This window comes from Thermoascus crustaceus (assembly GCF_041956765.1).
Source record: "Thermoascus crustaceus strain CBS 181.67 unplaced genomic scaffold VTN00scaffold_5, whole genome shotgun sequence".
NCBI lineage: Eukaryota > Fungi > Ascomycota > Eurotiomycetes > Eurotiales > Thermoascaceae > Thermoascus > Thermoascus crustaceus.
Genome location: NW_027192531.1, coordinates 1,995,851 through 2,020,626, shown reverse-complemented (window position 1 = coordinate 2,020,626; position 24,776 = coordinate 1,995,851). Strand labels below are relative to the sequence as shown.

General features: G+C 49.8%; 6 protein-coding genes across 6 annotated transcripts; 3 read left to right on the top strand and 3 right to left on the bottom strand.

Annotated features, from left to right (window-relative positions):
• Nucleotides 1-1,014: 1,014 nt before the first annotated feature.
• On the bottom strand, nucleotides 1,015-2,685 carry VTN00DRAFT_8231 (uncharacterized protein; the record flags this gene model as incomplete). The annotated part of the gene is made up of 1 exon (XM_069435063.1): nucleotides 1,015-2,685. One exon carries the CDS (start codon nucleotides 2,683-2,685, stop codon nucleotides 1,015-1,017), a length of 1,671 nt encoding a protein of 556 aa, XP_069286497.1.
• Nucleotides 2,686-5,431: 2,746 nt separating this feature from the next.
• Nucleotides 5,432-7,683, bottom strand: VTN00DRAFT_8230 (uncharacterized protein; the record flags this gene model as incomplete). The annotated part of the gene is made up of 3 exons (XM_069435062.1): nucleotides 5,432-7,311; nucleotides 7,367-7,553; nucleotides 7,636-7,683. 3 exons carry the CDS (start codon nucleotides 7,681-7,683, stop codon nucleotides 5,432-5,434), a joined length of 2,115 nt encoding a protein of 704 aa, XP_069286496.1.
• Nucleotides 7,684-8,002: 319 nt separating this feature from the next.
• On the top strand, nucleotides 8,003-8,556 carry VTN00DRAFT_8229 (uncharacterized protein; the record flags this gene model as incomplete). Its single annotated transcript, XM_069435060.1, has 3 exons — nucleotides 8,003-8,174; nucleotides 8,262-8,386; nucleotides 8,452-8,556. 3 exons carry the CDS (start codon nucleotides 8,003-8,005, stop codon nucleotides 8,554-8,556), a joined length of 402 nt encoding a protein of 133 aa, XP_069286495.1.
• Nucleotides 8,557-9,810: 1,254 nt separating this feature from the next.
• Nucleotides 9,811-12,147, top strand: VTN00DRAFT_8228 (uncharacterized protein; the record flags this gene model as incomplete). Its single annotated transcript, XM_069435059.1, has 7 exons — nucleotides 9,811-9,821; nucleotides 9,892-9,964; nucleotides 10,046-10,111; nucleotides 10,173-10,315; nucleotides 10,367-10,492; nucleotides 10,546-11,131; nucleotides 11,185-12,147. The coding sequence occupies 7 exons, from the start codon at nucleotides 9,811-9,813 to the stop codon at nucleotides 12,145-12,147; spliced, it is 1,968 nt and encodes a 655-aa protein (XP_069286494.1).
• Nucleotides 12,148-12,397: 250 nt separating this feature from the next.
• Nucleotides 12,398-12,892, bottom strand: VTN00DRAFT_8227 (uncharacterized protein; the record flags this gene model as incomplete). Its single annotated transcript, XM_069435058.1, has 1 exon — nucleotides 12,398-12,892. The coding sequence occupies one exon, from the start codon at nucleotides 12,890-12,892 to the stop codon at nucleotides 12,398-12,400; it is 495 nt and encodes a 164-aa protein (XP_069286493.1).
• A 4,393-nt stretch (nucleotides 12,893-17,285) lies between these two features.
• VTN00DRAFT_8226 (uncharacterized protein) lies at nucleotides 17,286-19,147 on the top strand (the record flags this gene model as incomplete). The annotated part of the gene is made up of 5 exons (XM_069435057.1): nucleotides 17,286-17,555; nucleotides 17,611-17,797; nucleotides 17,853-18,053; nucleotides 18,077-18,454; nucleotides 18,552-19,147. The coding sequence occupies 5 exons, from the start codon at nucleotides 17,286-17,288 to the stop codon at nucleotides 19,145-19,147; spliced, it is 1,632 nt and encodes a 543-aa protein (XP_069286492.1).
• Between the last annotated feature and the right edge of the window lie 5,629 nt (nucleotides 19,148-24,776).

Here is a 24,776-nt window from a genome sequence, read left to right as displayed (position 1 = left end):
CTCTCCTCCTCCCCTCCTCCCCTCCTCCTTCTTCTCTCTCTCTCTCTCTCTCTCTCTCTCTCTCTCTCTTCTCTCTCTACATTTGTTCTTGTAACAGCTCCCACCACAGTGGTGGTTGCTCTGCTCTGATCCTGCAGATATTACAGCCATGGTTAATATGACAGATGGTTCACGCGGTCCATACGTACATAATCCAGCAAGGATTTTTCCACCAAGCCTGATATTAGATTAGGCATCTTAACTTAGACTTACTTTACTGCTAGACAGGACCTCAAGGCAAGAAAGAATGCAATGCATTCCGATGTTACTCCCGCCCCATCATTTATTTGACTTTGATCCGTTTCTGTTCTGTTTTCCATGTTTCCTCTTCGATCTGCGTCTATTATCAGGTAGTTACCGACATGTGATGAAGTGCGAGAGAAGAGACATGTGAAAGGAAACATCACGTACAAATATCAATTATTAAGAACTTGGTACTGTACTGTACTATTTATTAGAACCATATGCGATACACAGGACATTTACACAAGCTATCTTTACCACAGGATAATAGTAGTATTGCTACGCAGTCACTGGCTCCTATTTCGAATAGAATAAGGCAACTATCCACCATCCGTTCTCATTCAAGACACATGTGCAGGATCAGCAGTCCTATCGATCAATTCAATAATTCTTCTGAGTCTGGTTCACAATCGAGTTCATGTTTTCGTCACAATTTGATCAGTAGAAAAACAAGCAAAAATTCCCCGCGTAGGGTAAAAGTCCATCGTCAGACACGTTAGAGCTGCATGGCTCTCAATGCGGTTTTTTTCGAGCAGTCAAGTCAAGATTGCCAACCGCTATGGAAAAAACGAGGGTAAGAATTGAATGTAAAGCGGCCCAGGTATCACATGACATCCTGGTCTCTACCGGCAAAAAGAGAATGGAATCTGGAGGGAATGTTTCTTCAAAACGAAAGATCTCCGCAAGGGAGTTTCACACGTGTCCATCAGATCGCATCAAAGAACGTTCGCATTACATGATTGGGGTCTTGCGCTTCTCAGCGCTGGAAAGAACAAGCATAGGCGTCTTGCGCCTTTCCGGACCCTGAGACACCGTTCTCTGGCCGGCGACAACGGCGGCCGCGGAAGGCGGGCCCTTGGGGGAAGAAACTCCCACACCGTTACCCTCATCGCTGCTGATCGAGTTACGCTCCCGGGAAGATCGATCCTTCTCCTTCCTCTCGGATCCGATCACCCCGCTGGCCGCAGCACGGAGGCTTCCCAAGCTAGGCTTGCTGGAGAGGCTGCCGCTGCTGCGCACAGTAACATCATCGCCATCAGAAACAGAGAAAGCAAACTCTGTCTCGCTAGCCGGAGTGTTGCTGCCTCCACTGCCATTGTATCCAGAGCTCCGAGACTCTCCGCGACGCTCGATTCCAGCACGAACCAGGCTGTGGACCGCACGGCGGCGCTGGCGGGTCGCAAAGTTCTTGCTTCCTTCGTGTTTGGAGGTGGGCTTGGCCATGAGCTCCTCAAGCGCGGGTGGTCCACGGGGCTGACGGATCGGGTGCTCTCCCGCACGACCCTGGCCTGGTCCGAAGGTTCCCGTCGACGGGGTCTGAGGGAATCCCGCAGACTTGGGGCCACCATTACCCATCCGAGCTAGCTCAGTGTTGGTTCTGAGACCAGGGTTGAAGGACGAACTCTTCTTGTGGCCACGGCGGAAGGCGTTAGCCGAAGGCGGCGGCAGTGGCGCGACATCCTGAGGAGGCGAAGGACTGCCCTTTGGAGGAGACACTGGCCGCGATGACTGGGCTGGAGAAGATCTCGACTCCGGAGGTGGAGAGACTTCCGCACGGAAGGTTGGGGCTTGCGTGACTGGAGACTGGACATGCTCCTGGTACGCCCGAGTCTCCTGCTGAACGCTGTTGTCGACAACAAAGCTCTGTTGACCAGTCATGGGGTTGTAAACGGAGTAGAGACCTGGCTGGCCAGGTACCGGCTGGACGACGGGCTGCAGACCATGTTGGAGTTGCTGCTGGTAGAATCCCATGCTAGGCATGGGCGAGGCGGGCATGGACTGCTGCTGGCCAGTGGACAGTCCCAGATTCAAGTTCTGAAACTGCTGGGCAGCGGCGGTCACGTTGATGAGTTGCTGCTGCAGGCGCTGCTGCTGGGCAGCGAGAAAGAGATTGGTCGACATCAATTCCGCATACAGCTTCTCATCCATGTCCCCATCGCCCATATCGACCGCGGGCGGCGCCAGCACCTGTTCCGGCAGGGAGTACAGGGGACGGTTGAAGTTCATGCCCATGTTCAAATTCTGGTTCAAGTTCGTACCGTACATGTGCTGGGGAAAGGTAGCTGCCGTCGCGGTCTGGGGGACGCGGTCGGCATATGTGCTGGAAGGCATGGCATGTCTGCTGCCATCCAAACCAACACGCTGCTGCGGTGGAAGGGTGGCAGACTTGGGAGCCGTCCTCAAACCGGCCAGAAGATGCGAACGGCTGGTCCGCGGAGTCGAGACACTGACGGACTGCTGCGATTCATCGATGGTGGAGATCTGAGAGGCGGGAGGAACATTCAGACGCTTAATGTGTGAACCTTTTCCTCGAGAAGAGAAAGAACCCGGAACGCCAAGAGAACCGCCGTTGAAAGAGGAATTGTACGTCATCTGAGCAAGACCGCCAGCGTCCATACTCATGGTCGTGGAGGAAAGTCGAGGTCAAATATGTGCAGATGCTGACCGGTCAGATAAATGGGTTTCGTGACCTAAGGGACGGAGGCTGGGCCAGTCGAAGAGTTCGTTACGGAGGGGCAACAGAGACGTTTTGTGGTCAACCACAGAAAACGTCGTGGAGTAGGAATTAGGGTATTAGGAAAGGAGACCGATGATAAACACCGGTGCCAGCCAACACAGATGGGTTAATCGATGAAAGGTCTAAGAGGCGAATGTAAAACAGGAGAAAGCCCTACTGGGGCAAAGACGTTAGCGAGTGCCATGCAGTGAATGGGACAGGGGAGCCACCATACCAAAAAGAAAATCAAATAGTATCGAGAAGTGAATGGATTTGGATTCGAGAGGAGCAGATGGACACGGTGTGATTATGAAGATGTACAACGAAGAGAGACGGGGACGAGGCCCAAGGACGATGAAGACGGCCTCAGGATCCACGGAAAGGAAGCTAAGAAGACGTGGGACGCGACCGGACGTCGAGCATATGCGTCTCAAAGGAGGAGAGAAGCGTCAGCCGCGAAGAGACCGACGGGAAAGGCCGTGGGAGATGCTCTGCAATCCCACCGCGGAAAGGATGCTGCACGCGACGAGAGAAGGCTCGACGAGGAGGGGAGGACGGGATAGATCGATACAGGTGGTCTAGCAGTCAACGACGAAATGGATTATGCGAAGAAGGCGGACGGGCCAACAGCAAGGGAGAGGGCGTATCCGGTCGGGTGTTTCAGGACGCGACGAAAAAGACGGGGTAAGAATATCGATCGACTCGACCCGAGACGGACAGACACGCGACGGCACCTTTTTTTCAGGGGTGGATCTTTTTTCTATTTTTTGGCTTTTAAAGGGGGGAAAGCTGTTGGGATGAAGACGAAGATAGCTTCTGAGAACGAAGGAGTGCAGATGGAAAAGAAGGTAAAGAGGATGGACAGCAAAACGCGGGCGATGGATGGGGAGGAGAGAGGAGGGTTGGAGGAGCAAGAGAGAAGGGGAGAGGAGAGGAAGAAGAGGTGAACCGAAAGTGAGACGCGGGCGGTGACTGGCTCGCTTGGCGGAGGGAGAAGAGAGCCGACCGAGGGGCCGCACGATGACCTCAAGCGCCTAGTGCGTCCGACGTGGCCGCGCTGCTGGCCATCCGTCGCCGTATGCTCAGGAACCGCCGCGAACCGCTGGCCCTGTCACCGTTTCCACAGAGCTAATATCGATCTTGTCCATTCACTTTTATTTTATTATCCTTTCAGAACCAAAAAAAAAAAACATCAAAATCCCATACACACTGATAGCACTCGTTACTCCGTCCTTGATAGAAGAAACATGCAACAAACACATCCCATGCCCTCGATCCCTCCCACCTTCACCCTGCTCGGCGCTTACGCAGTAGCTTATCGTGCAGCAGCCAACCATCGTCGGTCTCGAGCCACTCTGTCTGTCCCCAATGCAGAAGACACACAGATACGAAGTACAAGGCTCCAAGTAGATACATCCAATCCCGGACCCTTTACCCATTATCAACCGGTTATCTTTTCTATTTTAACATCCCTGTTCCACATGGTGACTGGCCACTTCCATGGCCTCGGAACTCCGCACAGGTGCCTGGGTAGAATAAGGATCGTCAGGCCCCGACGATCGTTCATCTATCAGCCTTGAACATGTTACGCGCTACTGCATTACTATTCGACCGTACACCCTGGGCTGTTAGTTCTGTTCGACAATCGTCCATTTCTTAAAATAGTTCCCATCTTTGACCCCCCTGAGCTGAATTATTTTCCTATTTGTCCAGCTTTCATTTCCCTTTCCCTTCCTGTCCAACCTTAACTGCCTGATGGTCATGCCTCTCTCGTTTCACTACCAATCTGTGGCTGTTTCAAGTCGCTACACGTGACGTTGCCGATGAGCCCTGCACCCAGTGGGCCGATGCATCGATTATGTAGGGACTATGTAGCTTTTTTTTCTACTGTACATCGCTGGTGCTGAGAGAGAAAATGCATTGCCGCATGAAACCACCGAAAAATAAAACTCGTGACATTGACTACCGGGAAGGAAAATATCGAAGATACTGAGGCTCTGAGAATGGATGCATGATCGATTCGATCCCATTCAGTTAACTCCTGCCTATGTCCAAGAGCCTTCCCCAGGAAAACATCTCCATCCGCTCTGACCACGAAGAAAAAAACATGGATGGATGAGATGAGAGCGTAACAAACACAATGCTCATGCAACGGACATAAACAGCAAGACAGAAGGAAAGCGTTACACATACATACACAAGCTTGAAGATTTGAGAAAAACCGCTCATCCACTCAGGTGCGCTATCTGTGTCCAACTCTCGTCTGCCTCCATCAGCAGAGGGCAACAGAACTGTACAGTGGGTGAAGTACTGTACTGCTCTGAGAGCCGAGAAAAGCACACTATGCAAGGGAGGTCATGATGCTGATGCGGGAAAGAAGGGTATCTACCGGCGAAGACGTGCGTGACGTATGCCAGAAACTGCAAACCATGGTCGAGACAGATGCATGGAAATAAAGTCGTGCCCCAGAAAGAAAATTCTTGCAATATCCGATGAGGGAAACGTGCAAGTTACAAGCCCGAGGAATGCAATAGGTACAGTAGAATCGGAAATAAGAGAAATCGAAAGCATAATTGGAGATAAGACTTAGTCATCGGTAACATAGCACTGGAATAGGTGTTGTTAGGTACGGGCTCGGCGATGCCTCCACGTCTAAGCGTCAACAGGCACTGTTGGCCCCGGCGCGGACATCGACATAGACTCGTTGTTTGGCACTTGCCGTTCGCTTTCCGGCTCTGGAGAATCAGATCCATATCCCTTCCCATTCATACGGTCAAACTCCAGAGTCTCTGCCAGCTCCGCAGCCATCGGATCGAGCTCTTCCTCTTTCAAACCGGTCGCCAGAGCCACGAGCTTTCGATGCATATCAAACTTTGTACTCACACCAGCATCGGCCCTCTGTTGGATGAGGTCTTTGACCGCGGCACAGCGTGACTTCTGAGCCAATGACAACTCCCGTGCGAGTTGGTAAAGCTTGGTAAGATCCTCTTGGCTCTTTGGTGGGGATTGTTCTGAGGTCTCTGCTACTGAAGACGCAGCGGCTGTGAAACGCTCAAGAAGGCGATGATGTTGAGTTTGCTCGAGGAGGGACTCATAGCTCTGTTTGACCTGCTCGTATCGTTTAAGCTGCGCCTCGATGGGCTCATTCTCGTCTTCTTTCGATGACAACGCGAACGACTGCTTCTGGATTTTCTGTCGATCAGACTCCAATTGCTCGTACAGCCCCTGTGGGTTGGCTATGTCATCGGAGCCTGGTTGATTGAGCTTCGTATTCCCGTAGGCAATAGCGAGCTTTCGGTTGGCTTCTTCCATTACCGAGCCAATTTTAGCAAGTAAGGCTGAGGTAGCGGGAGAGGAGTTCTGCGGTAGAGTGAAGGAATGGTGGTCTGAGTTATTGGGTCCAGTCATTCCAACATCCTGAGGATCGTTGCCCTGAGTTACCGATGAGGGAGGTGGTGGAATATCTCTGTCTGGGCGCTGTGCTCGTCGGACGAGGTCATTGGCAGTCTCGCCCTTTTTATTCACCAAATTTCCCGCATTGGGACAGTGAAGAGTAAGCAAAGACACAAGGCGGAAAGCCCCGTTTCGAGCGGCAACTAAAGCAGAAGTGTCCCCGTTCGAATCCTGACACGAGAGCAGCAGCTCAATCTCATTCTGTGGAAACATGTTGCGCAGCTTCTCAAGCAGCACTTCAATGTAGTATCTCGAGCTCCTCCATTTACCCTTGCTCCTCGTAGTTTCCGCTATGTGGTGGAAGATGGTAGCCCCGAACCAATCCCTGAAAGTGATTGTATCCTGGAGTAAATCCACCAGTGCGGGGAATGTCCTCTTCTCGTAGTTGTTTGTAAACAGGACAGCTCGCACGAGAGGTGTTTCTTCATGTACCGAAAGAGCCTGTAAGTTCGCCCCTCTACGCAGAAGATCCCTCACAATCTCCAAGTCGCCCATTGCACAAGCCCAGTGCAGTGCTGTGTTACCCTGATCGTCGATAGGACGGTCCACCTGAAAGTCCGCTGGAGGCTCCGGTGGTGGAATCCTGGTTGCTTCTGGAGCATCTCCAACTGTCATAAAGTAATCCAGAAGCTGGTCCCCGTAGATGATGTGCTCCTGTTCCCGTATCGACATGGCAGACATCTCATTCATGTTCCGTTTGCGTTTCCGCGAATAGTTGGAGTGCTGCGACATTGGAATCATTTCTTCGTCTGCCATCATCGAAGAAGACTCGAGTGTCGCCTGTTCGATAGACTCATCGTCATCAAAGCCAGCGCCCATGTCGTACTGGTCGTGGTGAAAGCTGGGGGGTCCCATACTTCTATGGGACTTAAGTGAATTGAACGACATGTCATCACGTGGTATCTTCTTAGATGCTGCGGGGACCTTCGCGAGCTTTGGTTTGGACGCTGCTGTTGTATGCTTTGGTGCCGGCGGGGGGCTGCGATCACCAGGAACAAAATCGAAGATTGGCCTCAATTTGTCAAGGATATTGTTCCGTTCCGCGAGCAGACGACCATCGGGAAGTGGTATCCAGGTCCCTGTCGCACACTTAGTCTCAGGAACCATTACCTAGCCATCTTGAGTGCTGTATACCTTGATACTTGCCATATCCACCTTGCACCTTTTCATGGACGCCCTTTTGAACCTCGCGCTCCAGGATGCGCGTTCTTGCGGGTTTGTCAAACCCAGCGACCTTGAGAATGTGTGTAGCATTGATCCAATCGTCGGCCCTCCGTCGCATAACATGGTCACCGTCGACCTTGAATTCGTACACAGGAACCTAGATGGATGAAAGGGAGTCAGATCAACCGCGCAGGAAGAGGGCGCAAAGGGACAGGAGACATAAGACACAGGATACTCACACTACTGTATGTCGCAGAGTATATCCTGGGGTCGTTGACCCCCGCCATGTTGTGTGCGTCTCCGTAAGTCGCCTTGTTCCAGGTAGGTTCCCGAATGGAGATGCAGACGCAACGTCAAAGAAGGGTGCGGCAGTGTGGCTCCTTGCTCAGCTAAACCAATATGTCACTCAGAAGCAGGAACCAGAAGCATCTCATGCACATATAGCTGGGGGTAGAGCGAAAATCTCAGCCACGGTGGCTCATGATGTGCTCACTAGCAGCTTGACAACGCGGTGGTTTGCATCGCGGAGAGAGCGAGACGCGCCTGGCAAAGAGAGACCGCGTAAAGTGGAAAAACGGCGCTAGTCCCGATCGCGAACCTGCCAAGATGGGGCTCACCGTCCACGTGACTTACCCCGACCACCCCGACCACCTCGGAGGATGTACCCCGTGGAGAGGAATCTGCCGCCCCATCATCCCTCTGCTTCCACCACATTTCAGACCCAAGATGACGGTCGTCGAGGCGGTTAAGAGCGCTGTTGGCCTTGCGGATGGCACCAGTATGTTTTCTCTTCCATTGAGCCCAGGCAGAAGGGGCTAGGTACTACGTATGGATGTATCCGACCGGTTGTTGACCATCACTGCAGCTGCTTCCCGGCAGGAGATGTCTGATGCTCGTCTCCCTCTCGCTTACAGAGACTCCTGCGCACACCTCCTGATCCCACTGAACCGTTGCCGCCAAGCAGAGTACTACCTTCCGTGGAAGTGTGAAGTATGGTCCAATATTGGCATGTCTTCCCAGAGTCCGCATGCTGATGATCCCTTCAATTGCTACAGAATGAGAGACACAGCTATGAAAAGTGCCAGTATGAAGAGTTCAAGAAGCGGGTTGCTAAGATGGACGAGCTTAGAGCTGCCAAGGGAGGCAGTCGCAGCAACTAAGGGCGGCCGCATTGGGGGGTCAACTGGAAAAAAGAGCGTTCTGGAGGCATCACGCAGATGATGTAAATACCCGGCCATCTATGAAGTCGAGTCAGGCGTTGGGATTCTTTAACGAAGCTCGCGTGTGCCATTGCATGTCGATCCTGATTGTTTGTGGCATTCGAATCGGAACTCAGTCGCTTTTTGAGCAATTATTGTCAGCAATTTTATTGCGCACAGCGCCTTTGTGTAATATTCGGGCTGGAAACTTTTTTGCTCGAATTAATCATCCCGTTGCAACTGTGTTGTCAGCGTAAGGTGGTGTCCAACTTTATGCTTACGGCGAAAGGCTGCCTAGAAGTGGATTATTTCCCCGTCTGACGGGCGGAAACGGGATATGGAGTCAGGCGGGACGAGAATTTGTAAGCAGATTGCTTTGATTTCTGAGCACCCCTCATCCCGCGCCGCATACAGTGCAGGTTCGTCGTATTTGTGCTGTCTTGCTTTCCAATTATTATTTCCTTGCCATCTTATCCTATCCGAAGCTGTAGCTGGGAGAGCACCCAGATAAGAGTACATATAACCCTGTTGCTAGCCAACAACGGTTGGATCGTAATAGGATTATTTCCTGGCGGCGGCGTTGGCCAGCGTGTCTGGCTGCGCGGGTGTAGCACGGTGCAGCGCTAAGGCGTCCCTGATCGCGCATACACGCCAATCAAGCAGCCTCGTCGACCCGTTGCTTTTTATCAGCTGTCAATGCGGCTTTTTATACAGTATGGTTAGTATAATCGCATGGCGTCAGTCGTCTCTCGTCATTCTGCGAAGGCCGATATCATCAGCAAAAGTGCCCCGCAGCGCGGACAGAGCCTACCGGCTCCCGATGCGACCGATTTCAGGGCGAACCCCACATAGGAAACTTGAGGGATGGGCGCGCCTACAGGGCCTACGCCAATAGGCAGTTAAATCCGGCTCAGAGGGGTAGGGAAGAAAAGAGCCATAAAGACGGACGGTGCCTGGCAACATTTCTCCTCTTCACTGCTGCTTGAATCCGTCATTGTGCGCTCGTCGTGTGCGTGAAGAGGGACTGGTCAAGACGTATTCCGTCCGTCACTCGCCACTAGATTTCTTCGCGCGCGGAACGCGATCCTCGATTCCTGTAACTCTCTTCGCCGTTTGAACGTCGAATTTGACCGCATCCGGGTTTGCTGGTCTTTTTGAAGGTCTCTAGGCGGTCCTCCAGATACCAAGCGTCCCTGGCGAGCCGATTCCGTCGCAATGGGCCTGCTGTATGGAAAACGACTGAAGAGGATTTCCCGCATGTCATAATGAGACTAACAAACATTGATTGTCTTGCAGGGCACTCGGAACCGCCCTGGACTGGCCGGAAGCGAAGAAAAAAGCAGATCAAGTGCGCAGATGGGGAATTGAGGTGAGCATTGCCTTCCCTCGTGTTGTTCTGCCCCTCTGAAGCCTTATGTCCAGTGCGAGTCTGAATGACTGATTTAAACAGCAACTCCTGGCCACCTGGAACAGGGCAAAAGGCAAGGAGCGCGATGCGTTGTTATGGGGTGATGAGGTGAGTTTCCGTATTGCTTTCGAAGAGCATCATCTTTTCTGACTCGTTCCCCTCGCCTCAGGTAGAATACCTCGTGGTATCGGTCGACGATGAGGCTAGAAAGGTCCGGCTCTCCCTCGCGCAAGTGGATATCCTCAAGTCTCTTGCCAGAGATGAAGCGTTGTGGAAAGCTGGTGGCAGCGTGCCAGGGTTGAAATCGACACAGTGAGCTGGACTTTTTCGTTCATACCACGGGGTCGTTCTAATTGTTCACAGAGAAGGCGAAGAACTCCCTCATTTCCACCCCGAATTCGGACGCTTTATGCTGGAAGCTACTCCCGGAAAACCATGGGGAATTGGTTTCAAGGATCTGCTGAAAGTGGAGTCGAACATGCGGTGGAGGTACGTACAGAAGCACACGGACTTGCTATATATGCTCTGACCATCGCGTTCAGGCGAGAGATTGCAAAAGCCCATATGGCACCAAATGAATACCCCATCACGCTCACAACGTTTCCCCGACTCGGAACGAGGGACGACTATATCTCTCCGTATTACCTTCCCTCTGGACCGGCTCTGCGTTCGCAATTCGTTCCTGACGAGATAGCCAACCCTCACATACGGTTTCCAACTTTGGCAGCCAACATTAGGGCAAGACGGGGAAGAAAGGTGGAAATAAATGTTCCAATCTTCAAGGACAAGAATACTCCTGAACCTTTCAATGACCCTACAGTCGATTATAACCTTCACAACTGGCCAGAGGATGACGATGTGCGTAGAGGTGCAGCGAAGGAGGGCCACGTCTATATGGACGCTATGGCGTTTGGGATGGGCAGCTGCTGTCTTCAGATCACGTTTCAAGCGAAGAACATGACTGAAGGTAGACGGTTATATGATCAATTAAGCCCTCTGGGCCCAATCATGCTGGCATTAACCGCTGCAACACCCATTTACAAGGGATTCCTCGTGGACACGGACGTTCGATGGAATCAGATCAGTCGAGCTGTTGACTGCAGGACTCCTGAGGAGCTTGGAGAAGTTGTGAGTGTTAACAGTTGCTTAACTTTTGAGTTCAGGGAACTGACCTATACCAGCCACTGAAGAATGACAGGTGGAGGATCCCTAAGTCGAGATACGCTTCGAATTCGACTTATATCTCCCAAGATCCCAGGTTACGAAAAGAGTACCTGGATCCAGACCTGGTCGTGGACGAAGATCTCAAAAAACGCTTGTTGGAGGGTGGCATGGACGACCTTCTAGCTACGCACTTTGCTCATCTCTTTATCCGCGATCCGTTAGTCATATTCGAAGAAGACTTGAAGGAGCTCGACTTGAGCAAGACAGATCACTTCGAGAATTTGCAGTCAACGAATTGGCAACACATGCGTTTCAAGCCACCACCACCCGAAAAGGACATTGGATGGCGAGTGGAGTTTCGGTCCATGGAAATCCAAATCACGGACTTCGAAAATGCGGCCTTCAGCATCTTTATAGTGCTTGTCACCCGCGCCATTCTCAGCTTCGACCTTAATTTCTACATCCCCATCCAGCGAACGACGGAAAATATGGAGACGGCCCACGCACGCAATGCGGTTCTCGACCGGAAATTCTACTTCCGCAAGGATCCCTTCCCTCACCGTGTTCACACACCATCAGCCGGTGCTAATACACCGCCTCCATCCCCACCCCTCGGCCCCGTGGAATCCGAGTATGAGCTCATGACCATAGCAGATATTATCAATGGATCTGCAAATGGTGGTTTCCCGGGTCTTATTCCCCTCGTCGAGTCTTATTTGAATAGCATCAATATAGACATAGAGACGAGGTGCTCTCTGGCTCGCTACCTCGACGTCATACGGAAACGCGCCGATGGTACCCTTTGGACAGGGGCTCGATGGATCCGTGAGTTCGTTATGTCTCACCCAGAATACAAACACGACAGTGTTGTCTCTTCGGAGATCACCTACGACCTTGTCCAGGCGGTCAAAGAAATAACGGAGAAGGAAGGCAAGGACGGGAGCGCTGGATGGGAGATGCTGAGGGGCAAAAAGGACTGATTGCTTAGATACTTTTGTGATATGAGACATGATTTTGGCTTGGTTTTGTTTAGAAGGCAATACATGGGCTTTATAGCTGGGCTTGATCAGTTCCACATAGGGGCTTCTCAGGCAGCTTTTCCTCCTCACACGTCTTCAGTATCAAACCTTTCTCCGTCTCAATCGTCAATACCTCCCATGTCGCTTTTTTTCTTCCCAGTAATTATTACAAGATGAACCCAGCTGGGCAGTCCATAACAGAATTATTCGCTCACTCAAGTTTCCTCTCCTGCTCCGTCGGCAGGCGACACGAATCCGCCAGTCCTGTGATCTTCCACAGTCCATTAACCTTATGCATCACGAACAGATTGACCCCGACGTGATCCACAACACCATTGATCTTCGCCCTGAACGGCGCCCACACCGTCGCCAGGTTCCCGAGCTCGTACACCTTCACCTCCGGATCCCAGATCCGCTCGTTGATCTCGTCCCGCATGGATGTGATGCGTTCGATGAAGGACTCGATCGTGCAGAACCGGAGCGGCGCCGGCGACGGCGCGGAGAGGGACATTCCGCCCGAGGTGTAGCAGTGTTTTTCGAAATCCACGCGTGACTTCTTGTTGAGGGCTGCGATGAAGGCATTGACGACGGCGACGATGGCGTTGACTTCGAGAGAGTCGGAAGAAGATGACGTAGGTGTGGATGTGGATGTGGGCGGTTGTAACTGGGGCTGGAGCTGGCTCTGGTCTGAAGATGTTGAGGACATCTTGGGGGTACTGGCGTGGTTGACGTATATGTATAGATCGAACCTGTTGTTTTTGGTTTTTCTTTTAGAACAGTGGTCTTTTTTCTTTTTCTTTCTCTAACTCTTTGTTTCCAACGGAGTTGGAGGGCAGATATAAGTGAAAAAAGCAAAGGGGAGTGTTGCACCGTCTTACATAGGCTGATTATGTATGTAGTTAAGTACCTATATCTCTTCCTCGGAAATTCGAAAAATCCCTTGTACTATACTGTACACAAAAGGATACAGAAAAGACTGTTGCTATTATCTCTCTAATGATCGTTTGAAAAGAGGCTGCTCTCTCCGCGACTAACCCAAGCCCGGGAATAACCAAGGAAATATATAGCAAAAGAAGAAAACGGTTGTACCACCCTCGCCTTCATACGCTTAGCCCTTCTCTAACTTTCTAATTTGGAGGCCCGAGAGTCGTCTCTTATTCAAGACATCGCCACCGACGCTTGCAGCCGTGCTTGTTCTTTTTTTATTGAGGAAATTCCAATAGATACTCTTGGCTACCTTTCCGGTACACGGCATAGGGGGAACCTCGGAACTCTTTTTTCTCAGCTGATATCAGAATGGAGTGGTATGTGGTAGCACCGCAATGGGTCTACGCGTCCCGTCCTTGCACCCGTCATCGCCAGACTAGGAGAATGTATAGCTACGGGTAGATCCGGTGCAGGGGCCCAGAACTGGATTTTTCCACCTAAACAGGGGACTCTGTATCACACGTATCCCGGAATTGGGGAACTATGTCACGCAAACAGTCTTGCCCCAGCTTCAATTATGTTTTTTAAAGTTAAGCTCACTCAGCCCCGGTGCAATACAAGCAAAAGGACGGGAACGGGTGTGACTGACGACTCCCGAGTCTTGGTTTGGCTCGCTTCTACTTTCTATTTTCTTTTCCTCTCCTTTCATGTGAATTTTGTAAATTATGGGATTTCCCAAGTAGAACGAGTGGTCGAATATTTCGATATGCTAATGGGAGCGGTGTCAGTCCGCCGTCTGTGAGACGATATCATGATTTCTGATACGGCCGTTTGTACTGGCCATCTACCAATCAGAGAATTTACTGGCACCCTTTTTGACCATATAATGATGATGTGATCATTGTGCGCCAGAAGTTGACTCACCTGAGCTCAGCAGTTCAGGAGCCTACAACATGGTTTCGCATTCTCTACATTTGAATACCTATCGCTGTGGATATCATATCTTTAAGGTTTCAACGGTAATATGAGGGCCACTTGAAACCATGGATCCTTTGCTGTCATTCCTTTTTTTGCTGTTCTCCCAGAGTTCAAACGGTTGCTGTTCTTGGCTGCTAAGATATTGTGGTGTAGTATTTTATAATTACGAAACGAGTACAACTATATATGCTCCTGGATAAATAGCACCTATACTCAAGGAAAAGAGATGAGAACCATATAGTTATGATAGAATTCTATTGGCTGTACTTCAGTGCTAAAGGGAGAGCTTCACGCGGCTCCCCAAAATGGGGCAGTAAGATGGACAAACTTTACTGCATCCTTTATAATTGGGGATATATAACAAATTATTAGTTTATTTAATACCTTTTCTTTTCCAGTACAGTACTACATTACCAAGGCATAGTTATTTTATCCAACTTCTATGCCAGTTCTATACAATGCTTAACTTTATTAGCTATACGACGAACCCTAGAAGGGGAATAGATGCATAGATGCTATGTGTGATAACAGAACATAATACTGTCAGTTACTGCTAAGAGTTACCAGGAAAACAGATCCGATTGTACTGTACGTAGTACTCGACCCTAGAAGGCAACGCTACCGATTTGTTCTCGCAAGGTTTCCGACCTTATGCTCCAACAAAGCCTTCCATACGGCATTTCTACTATAAATCTGATAATTCATTAAGGAAGCCTTTTACATATATACGGGAACCTACTATAGCTTTTCTTCCCCACATGAGTGACACTCCATCTCTTGCAGGTAGCCGAAGCTGTTTTTGTACCCGTCTTGTACCTCCAGGAAAGAGACTCTACCGACGTGGCCTCATCCGTGCGCACAGAGTTACATCCCATGTACACAGGTCTCACGTCTCCGGAATCCACCATAGGGTTGTACATACATACAGGGTGTCCCCGACGCAAAGAATATTGGAGGCAAAATGAAATTAGAAGGTATGAGTCCAACCGAAAGAGCTGTTGCTGCCCGGCCATAACCGATACATATACTTAGTATATTCAACTTTCCCATTTAACGTGCGCTCTCTGTCGGGAAGTTGTTTGATTTCAGGTGCAGGGCTAAACTTATTTTAGGAGGCCAGGAAATGGGTAAATAATCTATTAGTGAATATTACTAACCAGTAAGATGGAGTTTGACTGTCCTAAAATCGAACCGGTGTGCCAACAACCGACAGCCGTAAGTTGGCTACTTCGCTGGAAAAGAACAATTGATGCCATACTAATCGTATATCATTTGCAATGGATAGGAAGTTTTGCTGGGGCTTTAAGAAGCGCCATTGGATGGCTCAAAGACTACTTAATTTTATATAATGACAACGCCAGTCAGGGTAAAGACTCAGACTTGTAGGCAGTAGCAAATGCAAATGCAAAGAGAAGTAATCTTCCATTAGCATATCCATGTCAACCGCGAAAGGCCAGGCCAGTGCTCGCCGCGAGAGAGAATACGAGTATCTAGCTAACTCTTAAAACTGTTGGCTGTATTTGAGACTATGAAACTTGCATTATCTAAATTCTGGAAGCTCTCTTTCCGGACCTTTCTTGGGATCGCTGGTTGGCTAAATACTCTGTTTGACAGACTGCATACGGACTATTAGTGCTCTTTTTTGCGAAAGCAAAGAGATCAATTCTTCCATGAGTGGAGTTGAATTTGATAGACTATGGGTGCAAAACAACAGGGTAACTGATAAACTGATAAAACGCATATGGCGCGACAGAACACACGCCTTCTGTGCTCCGAGGGAAAGTTTATACACCGGCTGCCGGAAACCCTCACAGACCTCCTCTCAAGACTTTCCTGGCCTTCTTGCTATGTATACATCAGAGTTGACTAGAGTCGACATCATTCCCTTGGATGAAGTCTCTATAAGAGCCCTACTTGACATTTTGCATTTTGCCAAACCACCGCAAACCCAAGACTTGAAATGCCCAAGGGCTAATGGCAACTTTCGGAGCTGCCTACAGAGAGCCAAAATTCGTACCTCGGCCCTATTTTCTTAATACAACGAGACCCAGCACTGCATGGGGATGTTTCATTATGCATGCGAGCATACTAGCAAGAGATGATCTATAAAACCTTTTTACATTGTCCCAGCCTCTTCGTTGAGGCGCCAAGAGATGGGGACAATTTGATTCCATTTCAACCCACATAGCCAGAGAGTTGCCAAACAAAGCAGAGTCATCTAAAGAATAAGCGCATATCCTTTACGGTGTACTGACGATAGACAGGAACAACATTCTTGCCAACAAGATGTACCAATGAGAATTAATTGCATGCATGACACTGCCACTGTGGAGCATGACTTGCACCCTGCAGGGATAAGGGACAAAAGTTCCTAAACTTCACTGTTTATCTCAGATTGTTCAGTTATTAACAGTTCTGTTCTAATGTCAGAAACACCAGCTATTCTATTTAGTTATGTCCTTCCTTGATCTTCAAATGATAAACTTCCATTGTGAGCAGTATTTGTCCACTACAGTAACTGACCTGGAGCAAATAGATCCTCTTCAAAGAGACTGCTTGACCCAACATGAATTCAAGAGATAATCTCTTGGTCGTCAAAACACCCTTGCCCAGTGTGGCTCGACTAGGAGCGGCACTGGCAACGGATTTTTGTCTACAGATTGCTCAGAATTTCAGGTGGGTGATCGCGATCCTGTCAAGTTCCGAATCAGAGCCATCCATACAACCAAACATCCAATCTCCGATTTCCATCACCTTCTTCGATTTCAAGTAAAAGCGTGGAGCAGACGACAGAAAGGCTAAGGTTAAACGGCTCTCTGAACGGCCAACTTATCCGTCCGGCTCTTGATAGCTTCCAATCCTGGTTTACGGTTCCCCACATTGTTCTTTTTTCTCCGCATATCAGCCACGATCGTCTTAATTGTGCGGGTAAAGTTGCTCGGGCCTGGCATAGTCAAGCCGTCGGCTTTCGCTGGATGATTCGCGCAAAAACCTTCAACTTCGCGCTTTTTTAATAGTGGAGTTTTGGCGCTACGACCGGCACAAAAAACCCGACTGGGTGATTCCTCCGTTATAAGCCCGCGATTCCCCTCACCTTGGTCAGTCCTTTACTATGGCTATGGAGTACTATATAGCTAACATTATGGCCATGGATTCCCTCGGGCGAGTTGGGCTCTTCGGACTATCTGGTCATCATGAAGACCCTCATCTCTTTGCTGGGTCTGTTGACCGTTACGGTCTCTGCCGCTGCAACGAGCAGACATCAGACCCCCAGAGCTAGGGTCCTCAATGGTACTTATGTTGGGGTTAGAAACGAAGCCTATGACCAGGATTTCTTCCTCGGAATCCCATATGCACAGCAGCCAGTGGGCGACCTGCGCTTTACGGTCCCGCAATCTCTGAATGAGACTTGGCAAGGCAAACGCGATGCGAAAGAGTATTCCGATATCTGCGTAGGATACGGGGTATGTTTCACTTAGAGAAAGGATTTTGATGTTGTTTAGCTAAAGACCAGAACAGACAGACTCCATCTGGTATCCAATGTCTGAAGCATGTCTCACACTGAACGTCATCCGGGGTTCAGATGTAAATGAGTTCTCCAAACTGCCGGTTGGAGTCTGGATCCACGGAGGTGGGTTCTATATGGGCTCTGGATCAGATCAGCGGTATAACATGTCGCGGATTATCGAAAATGCGTATAAGATTGGTAAGCAAACCGTGTCCGTGCCAATTCCTATAGTAATAGCTGACTTCTTTGACAGATAAACCGTTTATCGCAGTCACGTTCAACTACCGACTCTCCGCCTGGGGATTTCTCAGCTCGAGCCAAGTATCCGGCAGCGGGAACACCAATCTCGGACTCCGAGACCAGAGAATGGCACTTCAGTGGATCCAGGAAAACATCCACGCGTTCGGCGGTGATCCCAAGAAGGTCACGATCTGGGTGAATCTGCCGGTGGGATGTCCGTGGGATACCATCTGACAGCCTACGGCGGCAGAGATGACCGTCTGTTTCGCGGAGCGATTATGGAATCCGGAGGATCGATCTCTCCTGGTCCCGCAAACTACACAGATTACCAGACCCTTTATGATAGTATTGTCGGGCGAGTCGACTGTTCGGATGCGGTTGACACGCTGCAATGCCTGCGGGAAGTCCCCTTCGAGAAGTTGAACTCCGTCCTCAATGGGACTGATGGATCGTCGCAATATAACTTTGGTTCCGTGGTCGATGGTGACTTCCTGAAGAATTGGGGAAGCGTGCAATTGAACAACGGGCAGTTCGTCAAAGTCCCGATTATTGCAGGGACGAACACAGATGAAGGCACACGGGATTTGGGCCACAGGGTATCAACACGACGGAGCAGTTCTATGACTACCTAACAGGTTGGAAATCTATCCCTCCCTAATTGCTACCTGCTATATACAGGAACAGTAAATCAGCTAACAATGTATAAACCTAGACGGCCAACAAGGAATCAAGCTCCCTTCCTCAGTCGCAAAGCGCATCCTCGAACTTTACCCCGATGACCCATCCCAAGGCATCCCATCCTTCCTCGGCGACCAGCGCGTCCCGTCAATGGGATACCAATGGCGCCGCACATCCGCCTACGGCGGCGACTACTACATGCACGCCAACCGCCGGCGACAATGCGAAGCGTGGGCCGAGGCCTCCGTCCCAGCATACTGCTACCGATTCAACGTCCGCGCCGCCGACGTCCCCTACATCGTCGGCGCGACGCACTTCGAGGAAGTGGCCTTCGTGTTCAACAACATCGAGGGGCTGGGTTACCACTACGGGAAACCGTTCTCGGGCATGCCGGAGTCCTACGCGGAGCTGAGCACGCTGATGACGAGTATGTGGGCGTCGTTCATTCACGATCTGGACCCGAATACCGGCGTCAGGAAGAGTTTTCCGAACAGGTGGATTCCGTATGCAAAGGGGAAACCGGTCGATATTGTTTTTGACGCTAATACCACAAGCCATATGGAGCCAGACACGTGGCGGAAGGATGGGATCGATTATATCAATTCGGTTACCAAGGCGTATTGGCGATGAGATGGGGGCCAAATTGGGTATTTTTGCTTGTCTCATGCCACTTCGTTGGGCAGAAGGCAAGAAAAAAGGAAAATAAAACAATGACTAATTCACAAAGAAGATAATAACTTAAAGCTCCTCCGTTAGTCTAAAAACTTGAAATTATATATGGGCATATATATATATATCTCGCTGCCTCATAAGGGCGCCCTGGAATGTAATCGCAAATATGCAGATATATGCAAAGGGCCAAAACAAAACCTTATTTCGATCATAGCGCTCCAATAATTTATTTCCCTTGTGCCTTAAAAACGATGTGGAAACATTCTAAAAAAGCTTAGATATGTTCACTTGAACTTCCATCAAATAGACAAAAATATCTGGACAAGGGATCATATCCATGCAGGGAAAAGAAAAATGACAAGCCAAAATAGAACAAAACTAAATAAAAAAATATAGTTTATATTTTTCAGCAATTCAGAATAGATGTCCAGACAGGAAAAAAGCGAGCATTGGTCCTTTTGCAAAATTCCCCGGACTTGCGTAGACTATATAAACATACCTCCTGTTTTGCGTCCGACCCAGAAAAGCAACAGAAAAGCAACAGAAAAGGAAACTGTTCTCCTTCCTCGTACATAGTAAGTCTGAAAGAAATACGAAATAATACTACCACTGTTTTGTACTATTCCATCACTCTCTTACACCTTGATCTTCAAAAAAAAATTTTTTTTTCACGGGTAGACCAATAATAAATAACTAAGGCTCGTTTCGGTTGCCATCGGTTCGCTGAGACATGGATACATCCTGAGAGTACAGTAATGTACAGTACAGTACATATCGGGCACAAATCCAAGCAATTACTTTATCTGGTCCGTTGCGCATGATTGTCCAAGGAGCAAACAATCGGATTTGCCCCATTAAGCGTAAGGTTAGGCATGACAGGTCATGAGCAAACTGGGCATCTTGCATATGTTAAATTTCAAAAACCTGTACTCCGTACATCATATGTTGATTTGCCACTAAGCCAAGGAACATGACATCAATAAGGTTTTCCGAAATGGTCAAGGATTTGTGCACCTGCCTATGTAGGTGGCTATGTGGCCTGGAGAACCTGTTAGTTAGTTAACTACCCAGTAGACTAGACAGATCATTCAATCATATTATGCATGTGGCGAAAAATCTTGGGTAATCTGGATCTAGATATTACTATTAATGATCGCCAATCACTCGAGATGAGCCGTGGACGGTGACGTCGAGTGTGTAACGAAAGCAACGCAAGTCTTCGAAAGGAGTAAGAATTCATCATCAGTGTCTTCTCCTGGGTTGTTTATCTCACGCCTGACAGGGGAGGGGGGTTGCAATAGTTCCTTTTTCAGAATGATCCAACTGGGAAAGAGGAAAGAAAACAAAAAAGAACTAGGTGCTTGGGCCTCATTAATGTCCCTGGCACTCCACTGCGACAACCCTGATCATGTCTATTTGGTTTGCCACAAGCAAGGTACGGCGTGAGTATTTTTTTTTTTTTCTGTCATCAATTAACCCCTGCTTTTTTTGCCCACGGAACACAACATGTGCTATCTTATGGGCACATGTATGGAGTACAAGATCTACAAAGAAGATCGAACAGTCAAATCGAGCTTGTTCATCATTCAGTGCATCATTGGCGGATTCATCCTCATCAGTGGGTGGGAACAGCTGCACTGGAGAATTCAACGATCGGCGGAAAGAAGCCTGGTAGAGACTGCACCTCTGTTTCTGGTTAGAGGGAGCTCCTGTCATATATCTGGTAGTGTCCAAGCTGTAGGTCTGCTGCTTAGGAATGACGTTAGTGTCAATCATGTACTGTACACTAAGATGTACGGTGGTGCCGGACACGAAGTACTGCACATAGCAGTGGACTAGGTTGGTTGGAACTAAAACTGTAGGTAGGGGTTCGCAAAATTGAGTATCTGTACATGTCGTCCTAACTCGTCGAAACGTCTTACCGACGGAAGCAAACAGCCCACGCAAGCTCCTGAAGTGGCTGAACCCGGGTGGATGGCTGCGCCTAGGCATCGCAGATCGAAGGAGATGCTGACAGCGCACGGAGCAGCATCGACGTTTCTAACGTCACCAGAGCCAGCCACCATGGCTGCCTCTCCTTTCCCGCCCAATCAATACTGGCAGGTGGCGGATGGGACTGCGCGATTGAAGCTACATTGGCATCCATGTACCCTATTGCTTGGAGCTTGCCTCTCCAGCTTCGAGGCGACACTCCATCGCTCAGAGGGCATACCACCCAGGTATTGATTGTTCGTGGTCTGTATCGCACAGGCCAGAACGGTCAGGGTAACGGTGTCGATCAGCCTAGTAGTAGTACCCAGGAGACGCACGTCACAATCCAGAGCATCGGAAATTCGATCCCAAAAAATTGCCGATTCGCCCAGGATGGGACGGGGGAGCGGAGAAAGAATGGGATAGAATTCGAAAAAACAACAGGGCACTACCTTGGGCTCTGTCTACGCCTAGGCAGAAAACGCAGCGAGCCCTCTTGTCACAATGCATATTAGTAGGGGTTGTCTCACATCCCTACTTCAAGGGTTCTTTCCATGCTCGACAAAGCGTCGTTTTCATGAGAACGTTCTCGTTCTCTCCATCCCAGCTCCTGAGAACATCCTCAGGTGGGGGAGTGGATAAAGCCCGAGAAGTGGGACTGGAGAAAACGGTCAACGGTCGCCCGGGGACAGCCTCGGAAGCTTCTCAGCTTCTCAAGGCTCAGGGAGTCAGGGGACGTCAACGACGATCCCTACCGCGAGCAAGCGCAGAAAACTGGCCAGTAGTGGATCAAATGATCTCCCAGGAGGGGGCAGGATGGTAATATGGAGAAGCTCCCTACTCCATAGTCGTTACGCGTATCATGCAAGATGCACTCGCCTGGAATCGCCAAGAAGCTTAAGGGAGCTCGGCTGGACCACGATGCTGCTAGTTGGAGTCCTGGGAGAAGGCTGACCGCATATGGTCAATGGTGCAGCACCCTGTTTATGGCCAGATCCAATCTCTGCTGACCCGGTCTGCCGTCATTAATGACCTTACTAGGGGCGTAATTTAGACCGCACTCGGACAAAGAGCAAGAAAATACGGAGTACCTGATCAGCCTCATTCGTCGTCGCCATTCCCCAAGCCCGAGATGCCTGAAATCTACGACCCGAGGGGCCATAGCCAAATCTTGGTACGCCAACGGGGGGAAGGCGGGCCTTGCACCCATTGCATGAAACCGGGCTCGCTCTAAAAGCTGTCAGACGAAGAGATCCGCTCATGTCTCTGGGGACACCTTGGATCTTGGGACCGCCAGCCATACAGGGCCACGGGGAACGACTATCTGTCCGCTTCTGTCGGGGGGAGTTGCCGGACACACTCGAGTACGCAGCAGCGCGCAATTTGCAGTACTCCGTAGGACTCTTCGAGCAGTGATCGGTCAGGTCAGGTCGAAAAGTCTCCAGCGGCAACTGAAGAGGGCCGAGACATGCGTCAATTTCCCGTTTCGTCCAAATGCAGGAGGAGTAGCTGGCATCAACTGCACCTGCGTTAAAACCGCTTTTGCTGGAGCAAATGTTCGCTTCCTTTGTTTAGGTATCGAGCTCGGGGGATTGTCCGGGGAGTTCCACTTGGGCTCGATAGGGCTTGACTGTGGCTCAGGGGGCCCCTTGCCCTGGGTGACCCGGTGACGGGTGCTGATCGATAGAGCTTCTCGGGCGAGTTACAGTATACTAGCGTCTAGCGTAGTAGCGGGCGTCAGCCTCTCGTCTAAGACTTGGCGGTCACGACTTCACTACCGTCCTGTCAATGATCATCTTGCTGTCTGGGGTGATCGATCTTTCGTGTTCAATAGTATCCGGAGAAATGACCTTCTTGGAATTGGAGTCGTGACTCCTGACTCCGAACATCGTCTTTATGGGGTTTTCATTAACCACAACTACCGACCAGACCAGAACAACAGAGTTTGTGTAGATCTTCGATAGCTAGTCTGTGCTGTAGTCACTGGGAACCGCGCCGCAGCCCAGAGCGACACTCTATTATTTTGACGGCCTGCGACTCGTTGGCCCTTGCTGTGGAACGAAAGCTCGACACATTATCGGAGAGTACTGTGTATTGAAAGCCGTACTGGAAGTTCTCCGTCGTAACATGAAATACTGTTTCGCGGCTGTTACCGAGCGATTTCAGTCCGTGAGCCAGAAGTCCGGCAACACCGATCTGAAGATATCTTGACCCATCTGGGGTCTGGCTGCAGCCAGGTACGACTATGATTGCAAGATCGCCGATTCCTGTCCACGCGCGAATCCGCGATGGTGCTTTCTGTCCGGCGTCCTAGGAGGCTAGGATGGTGGTCGCCGGCGTCGCCTAAAGGCCAAAGGAGCTAGCTGTCTGCATGACAGCCTTCGGAGATACACCCCAAACAGGAATTGTTGTCCGCGCCGACTCTCCATGCAGTACCCCGTATATTCCGTATGTGCCCTGCGGAGCCGGAACATTGTGGTGCCACGCAAGAGTCCATCATCTCTGGCCGTTATATTTTACTCTATGCGCCCTTCTTTCCCAAAAGGGCCAAAGATGTGTTGGTGCTATTTCTCCTGACTCCTTACTAGGATTATTGCGAGCCGGGCGGCCATCTAGCACGCGCATCGCCGGAAACAAGGTTCTGACAGATGCGAGATAGCGGATATCATGAGTGCTGTTTCTGTCGACGTCGTGCGTATAGGTCAGCTCTCACTGGTCTCTGCCATGGTTTAGTAGTCTCGCCATGCATTATCGTGCGCCGTGTCCTCCGTAAATAGCAGATGAAAGCTCATCTACTGAGTGAAGTACTTCTTTCATCCCAAACGAAGCCCAGACTGGATCTCTTGCGTGATGAGACCTGAAGTTTAGGGGGATACATGCGCACAAACCGGCGTGAAGTTTAATTGTAGGAAGATCGCAAGAAGGCGCGGAGCTGAATATCCTTACAGCCTCCTGGAATGGGCGATCCCTTCAACTTAGACAAAATCAGTATCTGATCACCATCACAGAATAATGATCATGATACATGACTTGAAGTAGACAAAAGCGATGATACGAAGTATTTCGAACTCCGTACTATGTCGTCAATTTATTACCGCAATACACGGTGTAGCAAGAGACACTGCGATCCGGCCAAACAACCATTTTGCAGAACGGCAAATTCAGACTACTGCATAGTTAACATTTGTTCGTTATTTGTTCAGACTTACCAGCTGTGCAGATGGTTGAAGTCAATCCAGGTATTTGTTTTTGCTGTACCAATTAACATTGTTTCTTAGTATGCTGGGTAGAAAGCTTGAATTTGCTTAAAAATGGACAAGGTTGTCAGCTTCCGGCAACCATTCCCCAGTCAATCTTCCCCGGGCTTACGGGGTATCATCCAGGTGATGTCGGCGATAGAGGGACCGACCTCCTTGGTGTTGGACACAGGGTTGCGAAGAATTATTCCGTAGTTCAATGTCTTTCGTTCTTGTTGCTCGTGCAGTCGTTGGAGAATATGAATCCCAGTTAGATCTGCACTTTGATCACCTATCATAGAAAGAAATGGGTGTCGCGATCTGTGCGCGGGTACACTACTGCACATTACATAGTAATCGGAATGTGACCATTATTCAGG